Below are 18,319 nucleotides of genomic sequence, written 5' to 3'. Positions count from 1 at the left end.
CCCATTAGTCGATGGGAAAGTTGAAAGGGGAAGGGGCGTGACTAAACCACAGCTAGCCAGGAGGGACGGGGGAAGGCCTAATAAAGACTGCGTGCGCAGCCGCTCTCCTTGCCTATCTGGGCGGGGAAAGGCGGGGCCCGACTTCGCAGCGGGCTTATGTAGCTAGCTCTGTGACGCTTCGGTGTGCGTCAGAGAATTGCGAATACTGGGCGGACCTGAGGGGCCGCTTTCCCGCACGCGCCCTGGACCCTCCGGCACTGCAGAGCTCCCCCAGTCGGGGACCCCGGACCCCAGGGCTGAGGAGGTGGGCGAGGAGCGGACAGCAGGGGGAAAGCACATCTCTTCCCAGTCACTTTCCTGACTCCCCGTAGCTCTGCCCCAGACTTTCTCTCCCCAGAGATCGCCTCCAGAGACCACCCCCCACCCCCACCCCCACCCCCGCTTCCACTGCTCCACATCAGAATCTCTCCTTCCGCCAGGATCCCTACCCCGATCCCGGGAGCATTATCTACCCTTTTCCCAACCGGATCCAGTCCCGGTCTCTGTACTTCACAGCAGTTCCTCCTCTCACACCCTCACAGTACCCCTTTCCTCCCAAAGCGGCCTCTAGGTCCAATCAGCCTTTTTCCCTCGGATTCCTCTACAGGACTCAACCAGGACTTTCCAAAAGTTGCCGCGGGGCTTTCCGATCCCCTGTGAGTATGCTTGTGCCCCCTTCCTTGCCCTCCACCCTGTACCCCACTGCTGCTCTAAGTCCTCCTCTCCGTCCCCAGCAGCAGCTGACCCACCCCCAGTCCTCTTCAAGGTCTTCCCCCAGCTGACCTCATTCTGCTGAGAAACTCTAGGTCATTTCTCAGTCCTTCCCCATCTTTTCCTCCTGCCCACCAAGCTTCAGAGAAGAAACAGCGTCCTGTACTTTGTCAGTGGTACCCCAGGCTCTCCAAATGGGCTCTGTCTCTCATCCTTCCTGACAGCACCACAAGTGGCTGGTTGATTTTGTTCTTTTCACACCACTATCCCTCCCTCACCCATTCCACCCACATGGAAACTACTCCCTTTCCCTCAAACGCATGTACTCTCTCCTGCCTTAGGGCATTTGAATACACCGTCTGGAATACTTTTTCTTGCAGCTTTTTGCCGAACTGATGCCTACTCATCCTTTAAAGTTGAGCTTCCTCGGAGAAGTCTTAGCCCCACTTCGGGCTCAGGCCAATAGCTTTGTTAGCCACTCCCCTAGCACACTGTACTTCAACTTCAAAGCACTTTTCAGACTGGTAGTTAGTTGATTGGTTATTTGTCATTGACTCATTCATTTGACAAATTCATTCGAAACAGTGCTTACTATGTGCCAGGTACTGTTGTAGACACAGGGCAATCAGCAGTGAATAAAACAGAGTCCCTGCCGTCATGGTGTTTTACACTCCAGTGGTATAAGGCTGTCAGTGAAAATAATATTAATGAAATATACAATATGTCAGGTGATGATAGATGTTAGAAAACATCAGGACAAAAGGATAGTGATTGAGGTGTGGCCATTTAAATGGGGTGGTCAGGAAAGGACTTTCTGATGACGTGTGACCTGTGAGCAGAGCTTTAAATGGAAATTTCTGGAGGAAGAGCATGACTGTTGGGGGTTCTATGTCTGGGACTAGGCTATACGTTCCATGAAGGCAGGGGGCCAGGCTTGATGTCTTATCCATTGCTGAACCCCTGGAGCCTTTGCCAGTGCCTGGCAGCTAGTGTTTACTCACGATGTGTTGACTGACTGGTTAAAATCCCCTGTCCTAAGAATGGGAACCACGTCTTCCTCGGTCTCTTGTATTACAGTTGCTCCAACAAACATTTCCTGAAAATTAGCAGTGTACCAGGCACCGGCCTTCACAGCTTTTAGACGCAGAAAGGACAAAGATGAACTGTAGCCCCAGGGATGGGTTTTGCTACCCAATGCGATTATAAAGCCAGCGACATCATAGACTTGACAGGAGAATCCAAGAGGTAGACCTGAAGTAGATTCTCTGGGGTCAGGTTGGGAACCAGGATGGGTCCTTTAGTTAAAGTTGGGTGTGGCTGGGAGTGAAAGAAAACCCCAAATAATGGTGGCTTGAACAGTCATCAGGGACCCATGCCTCTATCATCCAAGACACCGTTCAACTCCAGCATCCCTCCAGCTGGTAGGAAAGAGGAAGGCTAGAGAAAGGCATGCCCTCTCCGTGGAAGGACAGTTCCCAGACATCGCATATGCTATTTCTAATTAAGTTCCACTTGCCAGAACTTAGTTATAGGGCCACATCTAATTCCAAGGGAAGCTGGGAAGTGTAGTCTTATTCTGGGGTGGAGGGTGTCTGTTACCAACCAGAAGCACGGAGTGGATATTGGGGGATAATGTGTAGGTTCTGAATTGTAGATAATTGGTCAGTCTGGCTTACGACTCTTTGTGCCACGCAGCGGCCATCTCCCAAGTCTGGCCAGGCTGATGGGGCCAGCGAGGATTCTCTGCACCTTGACATTCAGAAGCTGAAGGAGAAGAAGGACATGCTGGACAAGGAAATCTCCCAATTAATATCTGAGTAAGTCTCTTTGGGTTCCTCAGTGTGCTTAAGATAACTTTTTTTTTTTTTTTTTTTTTTTGGCCGTGCCATGCCATGCAGCTTGCAGGATCTCAGTTCCCCGAACAGGGATTGAACCTGGGCCACGGCAGTGAAAGCACCGAGTCCTAACCACTGGACTGCCAGGGATTCTCTAGATAACATTTAACTAGTGCCCAGTAACTGCAACCTAGCTTAGCATAAAAACAGGACTGCGCCGGGAGTTCCCAGGAGAATAAGGGGAACTAGGAACTGGAAAGCCATGGCTCTCCCAGTCTCTTCTGGGGCCCACGGTCTCTGCCTCTGCTTCTGTCTGCACATGGGCTCTGTCCTCCCTCTGCAGGTGGGGTTTTCACTGCCCAGGGGAAGCTGGCTCTTCCACAACTCCTGGGTTTTCCCATGCCCTTTGCTCCAGCCACATGGCACAGACTGAGCAGCCTTTGAACGTGCATGTCACACTTGAGGGGATCTGATTAGCCACTCATGTGCCCATCTGTGAATCCCTTGGCTGTGACCAGGACTATATAGTACCAGCGTGGCTGAGGATGCCTCCCTAAGAGTACAGGGAGAATTTGCCAGGAGTGAGGGGGTGGGCAGATCTCCTGCCCTACCTTAAGCTTCATGAGGGCAGAGTCTATCTTGGCATCACTATCCTGGTTCCCAATGCCAAGCACCCAGTAGGCCCTTAGTGAACATTTGTTAAATAGATGCCTCGTTACTCTCTGAACCTTGGAGCCTCATCGGCTTTCTCAACGATATTCTCTCTCTCTCTCTCTCTCCATTTCTCACCCCAGAGGCTACAGTGTAGATGAACTGGAGGACCACATCTCCCAGCTCCACGAGTATAATGACATCAAGGATGTAGGCCAGATGCTGCTAGGCAAACTAGGTGAGGGAGTCCCCATGCCCCAGGGGTGGTGGGATTTTGCTCCTGGGCCTTCTAAACTTACCCAACCCCCCTACCATTCTCAGCTGCCACGCTCCCTGAATGCCCCTCCCCTTCCTGGCCACCTAGCGAAGCAACTGTACAGCTCTTACCTGAGTGCCTGCGGTTTTTCCCTCGGGTATAGAGCCTGCTTTGGAGCTACAGGCAGGTTTGAGCCTGGGCTCACCCGCCTGCCTGAGGACTAGGGTTCCCAGTCCTCCGGGGCCTACTCAGACCAATGGAGACCCCAGCCTCGCCTCAAGTGGCCGACATGCTACAGAGGCAGAAAGTGCAAGGGGAACTCTGTGGCTTAAAGGGGTATTTTGTTCCTCCTGGAACACAGTCTCACTATCTAGAGGGCTGAGCCGAGACACAGGCACCTGTGTGTCTGAGCAGGCTGAGACAGCCCACCTTGGAGGTGAGGAAATGTGTAGGTGGCCTTGGTTCCATCACCTGGCTTGGATCGGTGGGCACGCTGATGTTCAACCAGCAGGGACCCTTTGGGACAGCGCTCAGAGCTGGGCTGTAGGCCCGCTGGCTGCCTGAGTTGCAGCTCTCGTCGCAGAATTGCCCATCAGCATCCGGGATTCCACGGCAGGAAGGGCTTCTCCGTGTGTCAGTGGGGAATGGGTCTCAAAGGAGGGGAGGGAGAAAACAGAAGGTGGTGGAGGATGATCAGGGCCCAAGAAGAAAGGAATGTGAGGGGACTGTAGCCTAGAGGCCAAGGGGAATAAGCTCTTGTGAGAACCCAGTTTGAGACCTGTCCTTCCAGGTCGTAGGACCTGGAGCAGGCGGAGTGTCCTCTTTCATTCATTCAGTGAGTATTTCCTGAGCACCTACTCTGTGCTACTCAACAGGGTATGGGGACATTTTGGTGAACCCGACACTTTTTTTTTTTTTTTAATGTTTATTTATTTATCTATTTACTTGGTTGCACCAGGTCTTAGTTGCGGCAGGCGGGCTCCTTAGTTGTGGCATGTGAACTCTTAGTTGCAGCATGCATGTGGGATCTAGTTCCCTGACCAGGGATTGAACCCCGGCCCCCTGCATTGGGAGCGCGGAGTCTTACCCACTGAGCCACCAGGGAAGTCCAAACGGGACACTTGAATGTCTCCATTCTCATGTGACTTATGTTTTGGTGTTGGGGTGGGGGAGGGGAATGGTCAAGAAGTAAAGGAACACAAATAAATGAATTATAAAATGTGTTAAGTGCAGTGAAGAAAACAAAAGACAGAGATGGAAAATATTGAGGTATGAACAGGGTGGCAGGGGGGGATGAGCCAGGGTGGTCAGGGCAGGCCTCTGAGGAGACCCCTTCCCTTGGGAGGAGAGAAGAGTCTGTGAGGAGGCATGAGGAAGGGCATCACCAAATGGCAAGGGCACGCACATGGGCCAGGGTTTGCAGCTGGCCACTGATACAATGTAAGTGTAAACTTACATTTTCAGCACGTGACTCTTGCTGCTGCTTCATGTGGGTGAGGGTTAAGTGAGTCTAGTTTGGAGGGACCAGACAGGGCCCACAGTGGAGGAGCCTGGAAGGAGTAGCAGGAGGGTTATCTGGGCCAACTAGGGGAGCAGGAAAAAAGTGCTGGAGAGGGTCCTGGGTAGGCCAGGGCTTTGGCCATTTTCCCTCCCACTTCTCCCACTGGACATTCTTCCTTCCTTCCTTCCTTCCTTTCAGCCGTGATCCGAGGTGTCACCACCAAAGAGTTGTATCCAGAATTTGACCTGGACATGAATGACTGAGCTCACAGCCCCTTGTCCACGGCCCACTGGGACAGGCCGATGTGGACATGAGAAGCAGTGAAAGCCCAACCAGAGCACCTACAGGCTTTCCAGTGAGAAAGTGTCAGAAACCCTTTTCTAGAGAGCCCAAGCCGAGTCAGGAGGGAGCCCAGAGAAGAAGGGGGGGCAGAAAGAAGGGGAGATCCCAGCTCTGAGGTTCCTGAAATGTTCCAGTGACACCTGTGTATGTGTATATGTATCCTGTTTGTAAATAAACATATGAGCGATTTTGGTGCAAATCTGTATGCTGATTCCCTCTCCTCTGATAGCCCCCTGATCCTACCCTGGAAAAAGAGAGCCTGCCTTGGATTATAACAAACTTCCATGTGCCAGGCACTGTACTAAATGCCTTATATCCATTATTTCTAATGCTTCAATCCATCCTATGAGGAATTAGTATTACTATCCCCATTTTACAGATGAGGAAATTGAGGCTCAGAGAGGCACAGTGACTTGCCTGAGGTCACACAGCCAGTAAGTAGCAGAGCAGGGATATGAGCCCAAGTCTTCACGCTGAAGCTTCTGGTGTGCAACACTGCCTTTCTGGGCTGGGAAACAAGTGGGTAAGAGCTGAGAGTGAAATAGTGACATTGGGAGGAATTCTTCCCTGATCTATAGAATCAGGGTTCCACTCCCCAATTGTAATTCTCTGCCAAGCATGGGTGAGCTGTTGTCATTTCTTCACCGCGTGTTGTTCATCCTGAACAACCGTCACTGGCAGAAGTACAACTTGAGTGTTGTAACTGCTGAGTGCAGTCCAGAACAGCAGGATCTCACGTCGGACTTGCTAAGTATTCTGACTGCTCCCGCTGCCCCTCTGCCCTGTCCCTGCTGGACATTCTCGTAAGATTTCAGAAGTTACAGCAGTGTTTGGGGACAGGCTTTCATGAGGTGAAGTAAGTTTAGTTTCTAAAAACCAGCCATGCAAGTCAGGCCTGGGTTTGAGTTCCAGCTCTGCCTGCTTACAAGCTGTGTGACCGTGGGCAGCTGGCTTGGCCTCGATAAGTAGAAATGATAGTAGTGCTGTATGCATCAGGGCAATTAGCATTAGTTGCCTCAACAACCCCCAAACCTCCTTGGCTGAATGCAGCAAAGGTGCCTTTGTTTCACAAAGTCTGATGAGGATCTGGTAGCCCTCCTACGTTTTGGAGCTTCACCGCTGGAACCCACAGTCGGGGGAAAGAGGTGGAGAAGACACGTCAGCTCTGAACTGACTCACCCCGAAATGGGCAGACGTCACTTCTCACAGACAATGGTCCAGAACTAGTCATGTGGCCTAAACTGCTCTGGGTGAGCACCCAGGTATTTGATAGGGACCAGCTGCTGTCACAGCCACAAGTACCTACCTCCAAAGAGCGCTTCAGGGATTTGATGGGACCCAACACCTGGGAACGTCAGTCCAGCTCCCCTTTATTGCTGGACAGCAACCCGTCCTGCTCAGGGGATGGCGCCACCCAGGCCCATGCTCTGGTCCTGCTGCAGATTGCAGACAGTTGGCTTGTCTTGCCTCTGTCCGCAGAAAGAGGAGCTCTGGGAGCCACGGTGTCTGGGTCTCTGCCACACAGTGCTTCTCTGCCAGCAGTAAGTAAGAAGCAGTGACAGTGCAACATGATAAAGGCTGTCATGGGGTTACAGGAGCACATTTAAGCGGCACCTAACCAATTTGGGACATTGGGGAAATGCTGGGAGAAGAGACATCGAAGCCTGTGCAGTAAAAAGAGTCAGCCAGACAAGAACGTGGGAGAGTAGTATTCCAGGGGGAAAACTATTTACAAAGGCCCAGAGGCCGAGAACTTAGTGGAGCCAGGACTCCAAGGGACTCTGGTTGCAGAGTGATTAGGAATGAAGCCTCTCCCAAACACAATTGTAACCCAACTCTGCATTTTGGACCAATCTTTTTTTTTTTTTTTTTTTTTTTTGAGATGGGTGTGGTTTTTACTTTCCACAACTTACATGTTTCATAATTTAACTCTTTTTTTAATAAATTTATTTATATTTATTTTTGGCTGCGTTGGGTCTTCATTGCTGCATGCAGGCTTTCTCTAGTTGCAGTGAGCAGTGCACGGGCTTCTCGTTGCGGTGGCTTCTCTTGTTGCAGAGCACGGACTCTAGGCGCGCGGGCTTCAGTAGTTGTGGCACGCGGGCTTCAGTAGTTGTGGCACGCGGGCTCAGTAGTTGTGGCTCACAGGCTCTAGAGCGCAGGCTCAGTAGTTGTGGTGCACGGGCTTAGTTGCTCCGTGGCCTGTGGGATCTTGCCGGACCAGGGCTCGAACCCGTGTCCCCTGCATTGGCAGGCGGATTCTTAACCGCTGTGCCACCAGGGAAGTCCCTATAATTTAACTCTTATGATTTGAAAAAAATCCAATAAAGACATTAAAAGCAGACATGTAGAAGCCTCTTAGATAGCCTCAACCACCAGAGGGCAGACAACAGAAGCAAGAAAAACTACAATCCTGCAGCCTGTGGACCAAAAACCACAGTTACAGAAAGATAGAGAAGATGAAAAGGCAGAGGGCTATGTACCAGATGAAGGAACAAGAAAAAACCCCAGAAAAACAACTAAATGAAGTGGAGATAGGCAACCTTCCAGAAAAAGAATTCAGAATGATGATAGTGAAGATGATCCAGGACCTCGGAATAAGAATGGAGGCAAAGATTGAGAAGATGCAAGAAATGATTAACAAAGACCTAGAAGAAGTAAAGAACAAACAAACAGAGATGAACGATACAATAACTGAAGTGAAAACTACACTAGAAGGAATCAATAGCACAATAACTGAGGCAGAAGAACGGATAAGTGACCTGGAAGACAGAATGGTGGAATTCACTGCCACGGAACAGAATAAAGAAAAAAGAATGAAAAGAAATGAAGACAGCCTAAGAGACCTCTGGGACAACATTAAACGCAACAACATTCGCATTATAGGGGTCCCAGAAGGAGAAGAGAGAGAGAAAGGACCAGAGAAAATATTTGAAGAGATTATAGTCGAAAACTTCCCTAACATGGGAAAGGAAATAGCCACCCAAGTCCAGGAAGCGCAGAGAGTCCCATACAGAATAAACCCAAGGAGAAACACGCCGAGACACATAGTAATCAAAGTGGCAAAAATTAAAGACAAAGAAAAATTATTGAAAGCAGCAAGGGAAAAACGACAAATGACATACAAGGGAACTCCCATAAGGTTAACAGCTGATTTCTCAGCAGAAACTCTGCAAGCCAGAAGGGAGTGGCATGATATACTTAAAGTGATGAAAGGGAAGAACCTACAACCAAGATTACTCTACCCGGCAAGGATCTCATTTAGATTTGATGGAGAAATCAAAAGCTTTACAGACAAGCAAAAGCTAAGAGAATTCAGCACCACCAAACCAGCTCTACAACAAATGCTAAAGGAACTTCTCTAAGTGGGAAACACAAGAGAAGAAAAGGACCTACAAAAACAAACCCAAAACAATTAAGAAAATGGTCATGGGAACATACATATCGATAATTACCTTAAACGTGAATGGATTAAATGCCCCAACCAAAAGACATCGACTGGCTGAATGGATACAAAAACAAGACCCATATATATGCTGTCTACAAGAGACCCACTTTAGACCTAGGGACACATACAGACTGAAAGTGAGGGGATGGAAAAAGATATTCCATGCAAATGGAAATCAAAAGAAAGCTGGAGTAGCTATACTCATATCAGATAAAATAGATTTTAAAATAAAGAATGTTACAAGAGACAAGGAAGGACACTACATAATGATCCAGGGATCAATCCAAGAAGAAGATATAACAATTATAAATATATATGCACCCAACATAGGAGCACCTCAATACATAAGGCAACTGCTAACAGCTATACAAGAGGAAATCGACAGTAACACAATCATAGTGGGGGACTTTAACACCTCACTTACACCAATGGACAGATCATCCAAAATGAAAATAAATAAGGAAACAGAAGCTTTAAATGACACAATAGACCAGATAGATTTAATTGATATATATAGGACATTCCATCCAAAAACAGCAGATTACACGTTCTTCTCAAGTGCGCACGGAACATTCTCCAGGATAGATCACATCTTGGGTCACAAATCAAGCCTCAGTAAATTTAAGAAAATTGAAATCACATCAAGCATCTTTTCTGACCACAACGCTATGAGATTAGAAATGAATTACAGGGAAAAAAACGTAAAAAAGACAAACACATGGAGGCTAAACAATACGTTACTAAATAACCAAGAGATCACTGAAGAAATCAAAGAGGAAATAAAAAAATACCTAGAGACAAATGACAATGAAAACACAACGACCCAAAACCTATGGGATGCAGCAAAAGCGGTTCTAAGAGGGAAGTTTATAGCTATACAAGCCTACCTAAAGAAACAAGAAAAATCTCAAGTAAACAATCTAACCTTACACCTAAAGGAACTAGAGAAAGAAGAACAAACAAAACCCAAAGTTAGCAGAAGGAAAGAAATCATAAAGATCAGAGCAGAAATAAATGAAATAGAAACAAAGAAAACAATAGCAAAGATCAATAAAACTAAAAGTTGGTTCTTTGAGAAGATAAACAAAATTGATAAGCCATTAGCCAGACTCATCAAGAAAAAGAGGGAGAGGACTCAAATCAATAAAATCAGAAATGAAAAAGGAGAAGTTACAACAGACACCGCAGAAATACAAAGCATCCTAAGAGACTACTACAAGCAACTCTATGCCAATAAAATGGACAACCTGGAAGAAATGGACAAATTCTTAGAAAGGTATAACCTTCCAAGACTGAATCAGGAAGAAACAGAAAATATGAACAGACCAATCACAAGTAATGAAATTGAAACTGTGATTTAAAATCTTCCAACAAACAAAAGTCCAGGACCAGATGGCTTCACAGGTGAATTCTATCAAACATTTAGAGAAGAGCTAACACCCATCCTTCTCAAACTTCTTCCAAAAAATTGCAGAGGAAGGAACACTCCCAAACTCATTCTATGAGGCCACCATCACCCTGACACCAAAACCAGACAAAGACACTCAAAAAAAAGAAAATTACAGACCAATATCACTGATGAATATAGATGCAAAAATCCTCAACAAAATACTAGCAAACAGAATCCAACAACACATTGAAAGGATCATACACCACGATCAAGTGGGATTTATCCCAGGGATGCAAGGATTCTTCAATATACGCAAATCAATCAATGTGATACACCATATTAACAAATTGAAGAATAAAAACCATATGATCATCCCAGTAGATGCAGAAAAAGCTTTTGACAAAATTCAACACCCATTTCTGATAAAAACTCTCCAGAAAGTGGGCATAGAGGGAAACTACCTCAACATAATAAAGGCCATATATGACAAACCCAGAGCAAACATCATTCTCAATGGTGAAAAACTGAAAGCATTTCCTCTAAGATCAGGAACGAGACAAGATGTCCACTCTCACCACTATTATTCAACATAGTTCTGGAAGTCCTAGCCACGGCAATCAGAGAAGAAAAAGAAATAAAAGGAATACAAATTGGAAAAGAAGAAGTAAAACTGTCACTGTTTGCGGATGACATGATACTATACATAGAGAATCCTAAAACTGCCACCAGAAAACTGCTAGAGCTCATTAATGAATATGGTAAAGTTGCAGGATACAAAATTAATGCACAGAAATCTCTTGCATTCCTATACACTAATGATGAAAAATCTGAAAGAGAAATTATGGAAACACTCCCATTTACCATTGCAACAAAAAGAATAAAATACCTAGGAATAAACCTACCTAGGGAGACAAAAGACCTGTATGCAGAAAACTATAAGACACTGATGAAAGAAATTAAAGATGATACCAACAGATGGAGAGATATACCATGCTCTTGGATTGGAAGAATCAACATTGTGAAAATGAGTATACTACCCAAAGCAATCTACAGATTCAATGCAATCCCTATCAAATTACCAATGGCATTTTTTACGGAGCTAGAACAAATCATCTTAAAATTTGTATGGAGACACAAAAGACCCCGAATAGCCAAAGCAGTCTTGAGGCAAAAAAATGGAGCTGGAGGAATCAGACTCCCTGACTTCAGACTATACTACAAAGCTACAGTAATCAAGACAATATGGTACTGGCACAAAAACAGAAACATAGATCAATGGAACAAGATAGAAAGCCCAGAGATTAACCCACGCACCTATGGTCAACTAATCTATGACAAAGGAGGCAAAGATATACAATGGAGAAAAGACAGTCTCTTCAATAAGTGGTGCTGGGAAAACTGGACAGCTACATGTAAAAGAATGAGATTAGAATACTCCCTAACACCATACACAAAAGTAAACTCAAAATGGATTAGAGACCTAAATATAAGACTGGACACTATAAAACTCTTAGAGGAAAACATAGGAAGAACACTCTTTGACATAAATCACAGCAAGATCTTTTTTGATCCACCTCCTAGAGTAATGGAAATAAAAACAAAAATAAACAAGTGGGACCTAATGAAACTTCAAAGCTTTTGCACAGCAAAGGAAACCATAAACAAGACGAAAAGACAACCCTCAGAATGGGAGAAAATATTTGCAAATGAATCAACAGACAAAGGATTAATCTCCAAAATATATAAACAGCTCATTCAGCTCAATATCAAAGAAACAAACACCCCAATCCAAAAATGGGCAGAAGACCTAAATAGACATTTCTCCAAAGAAGACATACAGACGGCCACGAAGCACATGAAAAGATGCTCAACATCACTAATTATTAGAGAAATGCAAATCAAAACTACAATGAGGTATCACCTCACTCCTGTTAGAATAGGCATCATCAGAAAATCTACAAACAACAAATGCTGGAGAGGGTGTGGAGAAAAGGGAAACCTCTTGCACTGTTGGTGGGAATGTAAATTGATACAGCCACTATGGAGAACAATATGGAGGTTCCTTAAAAAACTAAAAATAGAATTACCATATGACCCAGCAATCCCACTACTGGGCATATACCCAGAGAAAACCGTAATTCAAAAAGACACATGCACCCTAATGTTCATTGCAGCACTATTTACAATAGCCAGGTCATGGAAGCAACCTAAATGCCCATCAACAGACACATGGATAAAGAAGTTGTGGTACATATATACAATGGAATATTACTCAGCCATAAAAAGGAACGAAATTGAGTCATTTGTTGAGACGTGGATGGATCTAGAGACTGTCATACAGAGTGAAGTAAGTCAGAAAGAGAAAAACAAATATCGTATATTAATGCATGTATGTGGAACCTAGAAAAATGGTACAGATGAGCCAGTTTGCAGGGCAGAAGTTGAGACACAGATGTAGAGAAGGGACATATGGACACCAAGGGGGGAAAACTGCGGTGAGGTGGGGATGGTGGTGTGCTGAATTGGGCGATTGGGATTGACATGTATACACTGATGTGTATAAAATTGATGCTTAATAAGAACCTGCGGTATAAAAAAACAAACAAAACAACTAAAAAAAAAAAAAAGCAGACATGTAGGAAACAAAAACAAAGGGAATGAACCATGATAATGCTTATTTAAGACGGTAGGATTATTGGTGGTTTTCCCCTTTTTTTCCCACTTCTCTGTACAGCATGCAATGTTATTATACTGTCGTCAGCACCACAGTTGTAGGACCACGTCTCCACACCTCCACCACTTCTTATTCGCTTAGTTCTCAATCTAGCTAGTTAATGTTGACCTTCCTGTAATTAATTCATCCTTTCTTTTATTTTCTTTATTTCTCCCACCTCGTTTTGGTAGCTAATTTCAAATCTTATAGCAAGAGGGCTTCCCTGGTGGTGCAGTGGTTAAGAATCGCCTGCCAATGCAGGGGACACAGGTTCAATCCATGATCCGGGAAGATCCCACATACCATGGAGCAGCTAAGCCCGTGTGCCACAACTACTGAGCCTGCGCTCTAGAGCCCACGAGCCACAACTACTGAAGCCTGCACACCCCAGAGCCCACATGCCGCAACTACTGAGCCTGTGCTCTAGAGCCCATGAGCCACAACTACTGAGCCCACGTGCCACAACTACTGAGCCCACGCACCTAGAGCCCGTGCTCCGCAACAAGAGAAGCCACCGCAATGAGAAGCCTGCGCACCGCAACAAAGAGTAGCTCCCGCTCGCCGCAGCTAGAGAAAGCCTGCGCGCAGCAACAAAGACCCAACGCAGCCAAAGATAAATATAAATAAATAAATTTATATTAAAAAAAACTTATAGCAAGATATCTTTTCCTCTTTAACTCTATACTAGTCATTTTGCTTAACTCTAACCTTATCCTCAACCCTAATTCCAGCCGTAATTCCAAATGTTACTAGAAAGCAAGGACACTTCTCACTAGTTCCCTAAAATCCCTGCCTCTTTACGGTTTTTCGTTTTTTCCGCCTTGCCACGCGGCTTGTGGGATCCTAGTTTCCCAACCAGGGATCGAACCCGGGCCCTCGGCAGTGAGAGCACAGAGCCCTAACCATTGGACCATCAGGGAGATCCCCCTGCCTCTTTACAAATTACAGACCTCCTGTGGCTATGCGCTTGTTTTCTGATGATCGCCCAGAGTTGCATTCTTCTGGAAGGCAACAAAAGACACTAAGGTAGATTCCAGGTTCTCGAGTTAAGAATGAATACACTGCCAGTGCTCCAAAGACTTTTGCATTTGGGGCCAATTTTAAGGCAGCCCTGGAGGATGCTTGGAAAGCATCATCTGGGTCCATTTCCCTCTGTGTGAGGTCAGCTCTCCCAGGTGTGATGGCAAGCAGAGGCCTCAAGGGGGCAGTGTCTGCTCAGAAATGCGCCCAGCTGCCGGGGAAGCTGCCCTTGGGAGGGCCCTGCCTGGGAAGGTCTGGTCCTGCCAAGCCACTGGCCACAGACAAGATCCTCAGAATGCCCCACATAGAAGAGGGGGTTCTCTATGGCAGCACCTCTCCCAGAGTCTGAAGTGACCCCAACCACCACCCTGGGCAGTAAGGAGCCAACTGGTTGTGAGATGTGCATAGTGACACATGCCATTGGTCAGGGCGTGCCCTGATGGTGCTAGGAAACAGGCTACCGAGGGCAACTGACACTGTGAGTGCAGGAACATTGTTTGATCACATCCAGTGTAAACCTTACTCCAAAACATTCATCATTTGGTACATACTAGAGTTCAAAACACTAATGAAATACAGCCTGTATTCTCATCCCTGAGGGCAGAAAGGGGTCGTTTCCGGGCAGCCTGACCTCATCGAGGCAGTGTCACCAAATAACACCCCGCTTTAGCTTTGCTCAGAAGAAGAGGACAATTTGCAGAGGGGAGGAAGGCCAGATCGGGGGCCGTCTGTTATGGAAGAGTGGTGCCTGAGGGGCCCGCAACCTTGACGCCTGGAGGCTCTGTGATGAAAGCTCTGGGTACTGTCAAGTCAGGTGTTGTCACCAGGTGAAAGGTGACGACCACCATTCAAACCAGTCACAAGCCGAAGGTTTCCCCAGAGAAGGGTTGATGGAGATAACTAACATTTCTGAAACCCTGTGGGTCAGCAGGGAGATGAGTGCTTCATGGGCAGTATCTCACCGGCACCTCCCAACCAGAGTGTGGGTAGGTGGAGTATCCGCATTTCCAAACTGAGGTCTGAGGGGTGGAGTAACTTGCTCAAGGTCACAGTTCCAAGAAGCAGCTGAGCCGTCTGGCTCCAGAGCCTGGCTGACGGTGAGCTGTCCTCTTCCCAGCTGAGGCTCAGCCTCTCTTTTTTTTTTTTTTTTTTTTAATTAATAGCTACTTTATTTATTTATTTATTTATTTATTTATTTATTTATTTATTTTGGCTGTGTTGGGTCTTCGTTTCGTGCGAGGGCTTTCTCTAGTTGCGGCAAGCGGGGGCCACTCTTCATCGCCGTGCGCCGGCCTTTCACTATCCCGGCCCCTCCCGTTGCGGGGCACAGGCTCCAGACGTGCAGGCTCAGTAGTTGTGGCTTACAGGCCCAGTTGCTCCGCGGCATGTGGGATCTTCCCAGACCAGGGCTCGAACCCGTGTCCCCTGCATTAGCAGGCAGATTCTCAACCACTGCGCCACCAGGGAAGCCCATCAGCCACTCTTGAGTCTCACCCAAGGTCATACATTAATAAAGGAAGTCAGAACTTGAATCCAGAACTCTGAGCCTTTAAGCCCAAGGTCTTAGCCACAAATCTTCACTGTGCTTCTTCGAAGTTGTACCTGCCCAAGGCCCTGACCTAGAGGCCTCTACCTTGAGTTTGGCCTTGGCGCCTCTCTCCTAATTCCGCTGAGCAGAAGGCTTCGCTCCCTTCCCAGAGAGCCTCTCATCCCCAACATGAGGAACTCTGAACAGGTGGAGATCCTCTCCTAGCCTTTAGCTCCCTCAGCCTCTCGTGTTCACTCCAGAATCCCAGAGGATCTCAGCGGCAATGACAATCATAGCAGCCAACACTGGGAGCACATACTCTGTGCCAGGCCCCAAGCCTAGAGCTCAGCATGACTACAACAAGTATTTCCAATGGCAGCCCTAAGAGGTACATCATTAGCCCCATTTTCCAGATGAGGCAAATGAAGCTCAGAGAGGTTAAGTCACTTTCCCAAGGAAACAAAGCTAAGTGGCCAACTCCGAGGTTGAAGGTTCCACAATCATTCTCTCTTTTTATTTTTTTTAATATTTATTTATTTATTTATTTAGGCTGCACCGAGTCTTAGTTGCGGCATACATGAGGGGTCTAGTTCCCCAACCAGGGATTGAACCCGGACTCCCTGCATTGGGAGCACGGAGTCTTACCCACTGGACCACCAGGGAAGCCCCCACAGTCATTCTCTTTAAAGACCAGGTAATAATTTCCAAACCTCTGAGTGTCACAATTACCTGAGAGGGCTTTTAAAGAAAAAGATATGGGTCTCTAACTCCTCCCTAGGGATTCTGCTTTGGTAGGCCTGGGGCAGGCCTGTATTTTTTGTAACAAGCTCCCCAGGTGTTTTTGATATCTGGCCTCTCCGGTGAGCATTCCTGGATGGTTGACAGGTTGCTTCTAACCACCAGGAATAACATCCAATCAAATCCTGCCTCCAAACCAGCCATCTTCAAACCCATCTACAGAGCCACCAGACCCTAAGAGCCAGCTCTGGATCAAACCTAGGTGAGATTGTATCTGGCTTCTCCCCAGAGCCTTCTCATAGGCCCAGGCATTTGCTAGCTCTGCTCCTCCGACCTCCACCCTGGCACCAGCAGACCTGCCCAGCTGGTTTGCCCGGAAGGAGATTGGCCTGTTTTGCCATCTTAGGGCTCTTCTCGCTTCTGATTTACTAGGGGCTCAGGAAGTACCTGTAGGGTTGGGGGCGGGGACTACTTGGAGAAGATTGCTGGGCAGGGGGTCGCAGGCTGCTTTGCAGACCACAAGGGGGCTGGAAGGCCCCGGGACAGCCCACCACCTCACCCATCACACCCGGCCACCCACCTGATGCTTGTCTCTCTTAGTCAACGTCCACTGCCCCGACAGCATCCCGATCCAAGTCTCACCAAGAGGGAAACTTCTTGGAGTAACTAATGTCTGTCCCTCTGGTTACCCAGCCCACCTCCAGATGAGTCCCACGCCTCCTGCTGAAGTGCTCGAAGGAGGGGGTTAGTCAGGGTCTGACTGGATATTGCAGAAGAAATCAGATGATGATACGGTGGTGGGAATGGGGTTTTGTTTGTTTTTATTCTGTGGCCAAACAGAGCTAAAGCTCAGCAGGCCATGCCATGTATAGACAGATGCAGGAGGCTGGGCTGGTGGTGGCTGGACCTCCCCAGACCTCAGTTTCTTCATCTGTAAAGTAGGTAAAATAATACCCGCAGTGGCCACTTCACAAATGATCATAGATATAAAAGCTGGATTAATGACTATAATGAAATAGGCAAATGTCAGCTCATTGTTATGATGATATATTTGTGTGTTCTAAGCATATTCCTGGCTCCCCTGGGAATGCAAGGTCCTTACAGCTCAAAGTGGGGCCTTAATGAGCTAACATTCTTGGTGCAATAGGGTGGGGTGGGGGGAGTGAGCTGGGGAATGTAAGAAGAGAAAATTCATTACCTTGAAAACTGGTTATCTGGGTATTAATATTCATTCATCTAAAGTGGGGGAGACAGACAATAAAGCAAATAAAAAATAAATCATTCTTCAGATGGTGGTAAGTTCTGGCACTTATGAAAAAGGGTTGGGACCCAGGGACTTCCCTGGTGGTCCAGTGGTTAAGACTCCATGCTTCCACGGCAGGGGGCACGGGTTTGATCCCTGGTTGGGGAACTAAGATCCTGCATGCCACGAGGCCAAGAAGGGTTGGGACCCGAAGCTCATAAAATTTGGGCCTCCCTCCCCTCCCTGCCAAATACATGTATGTTTTTTAAATTTTATAAATAGCATTTTTTTAACTGAAGTATAGTTGATTTACAATGTTTCAGGTGTACAGCAAAATGAGGGGGTAAAAGGGTGGATGCAGGTGAATGGTCAGATTCTGGGACTTCCCTGGCAGTCCAATGGTTGAGACTCCACGCTTCCATTGCAGGGGGCACGGGTTCGATCCCAGATGGGGAACTAAAGAAAGAGAGGGAGGGAGGAAGGAAGGGGTCAGATTCTGGAAACAACAGTATTTTGACGGTAGAGCCAGCAGGATTTGCTGATGGGTTAAATATGGGGTGTGAGGAAAAGGGGGCTTTTAGGATTTTGGCCTGAGCGAGTGGAAGGGTGGAACTGTGAGTTACTGGAGTGAGGAATCCTGGGGCAGAGCGGGCTGCAGGGGAAGATAAGGAGTCAGTCTGGGGATCTGTTAGGTTTGAGATGCCAGCTCAACATGGAAGTGGAAATGTTAAAGAACAGATATTTAGGAATGGAGTTCATGGGAAAGGTCCGGTGAGAGGTAACATAAATGTGGGCACCAGCAGCATGACAGATTGATGGGATTCAAGCCATGTGATTTCAGACTGACATCCTCAAGGAGCGGGTGTGGGCCAAGAGAAGAGCTACCTGGAGCTTGTGGGCACCG

The 18,319-nt window shown here is 47.0% G+C and overlaps 1 protein-coding gene across 1 annotated transcript; it reads left to right on the top strand.

Moving 5' to 3' along the window:
- Positions 1-11: 11 nt before the first annotated feature.
- Positions 12-5,534, top strand: SWI5 (SWI5 homologous recombination repair protein). Its single transcript, XM_068553952.1, has 6 exons — positions 12-37; positions 131-304; positions 647-695; positions 2,446-2,567; positions 3,380-3,474; positions 5,192-5,534. Exons 1-6 carry the CDS (start codon positions 12-14, stop codon positions 5,254-5,256), a joined length of 531 nt encoding a protein of 176 aa, XP_068410053.1. The 3' UTR covers positions 5,257-5,534.
- The last annotated feature ends 12,785 nt before the right edge of the window (positions 5,535-18,319 follow it).

This window comes from Eschrichtius robustus, chromosome 10, assembly GCF_028021215.1.
Source record: "Eschrichtius robustus isolate mEscRob2 chromosome 10, mEscRob2.pri, whole genome shotgun sequence".
Taxonomy (NCBI): domain Eukaryota; kingdom Metazoa; phylum Chordata; class Mammalia; order Artiodactyla; family Eschrichtiidae; genus Eschrichtius; species Eschrichtius robustus.
The sequence above is the reverse complement of the archived record's forward strand: the minus strand, read 5'-3'. Positions and strand labels throughout refer to the sequence as shown.

Excerpts from the sequence above, each read along its gene's own strand:
- SWI5 (XM_068553952.1), top strand. The coding sequence starts at position 12 with ATGGGAAAGTTGAAAGGGGAAGGGGC. Across the intron at positions 38-130 it reads AAGTTGAAAGGGGAAGGGGC|GCGGGGCCCGACTTCGCAGC; the intron begins GTGACTAAACCA and ends GGGCGGGGAAAG. Across the intron at positions 2,568-3,379 it reads ATCTCCCAATTAATATCTGA|AGGCTACAGTGTAGATGAAC; the intron begins GTAAGTCTCTTT and ends TTCTCACCCCAG.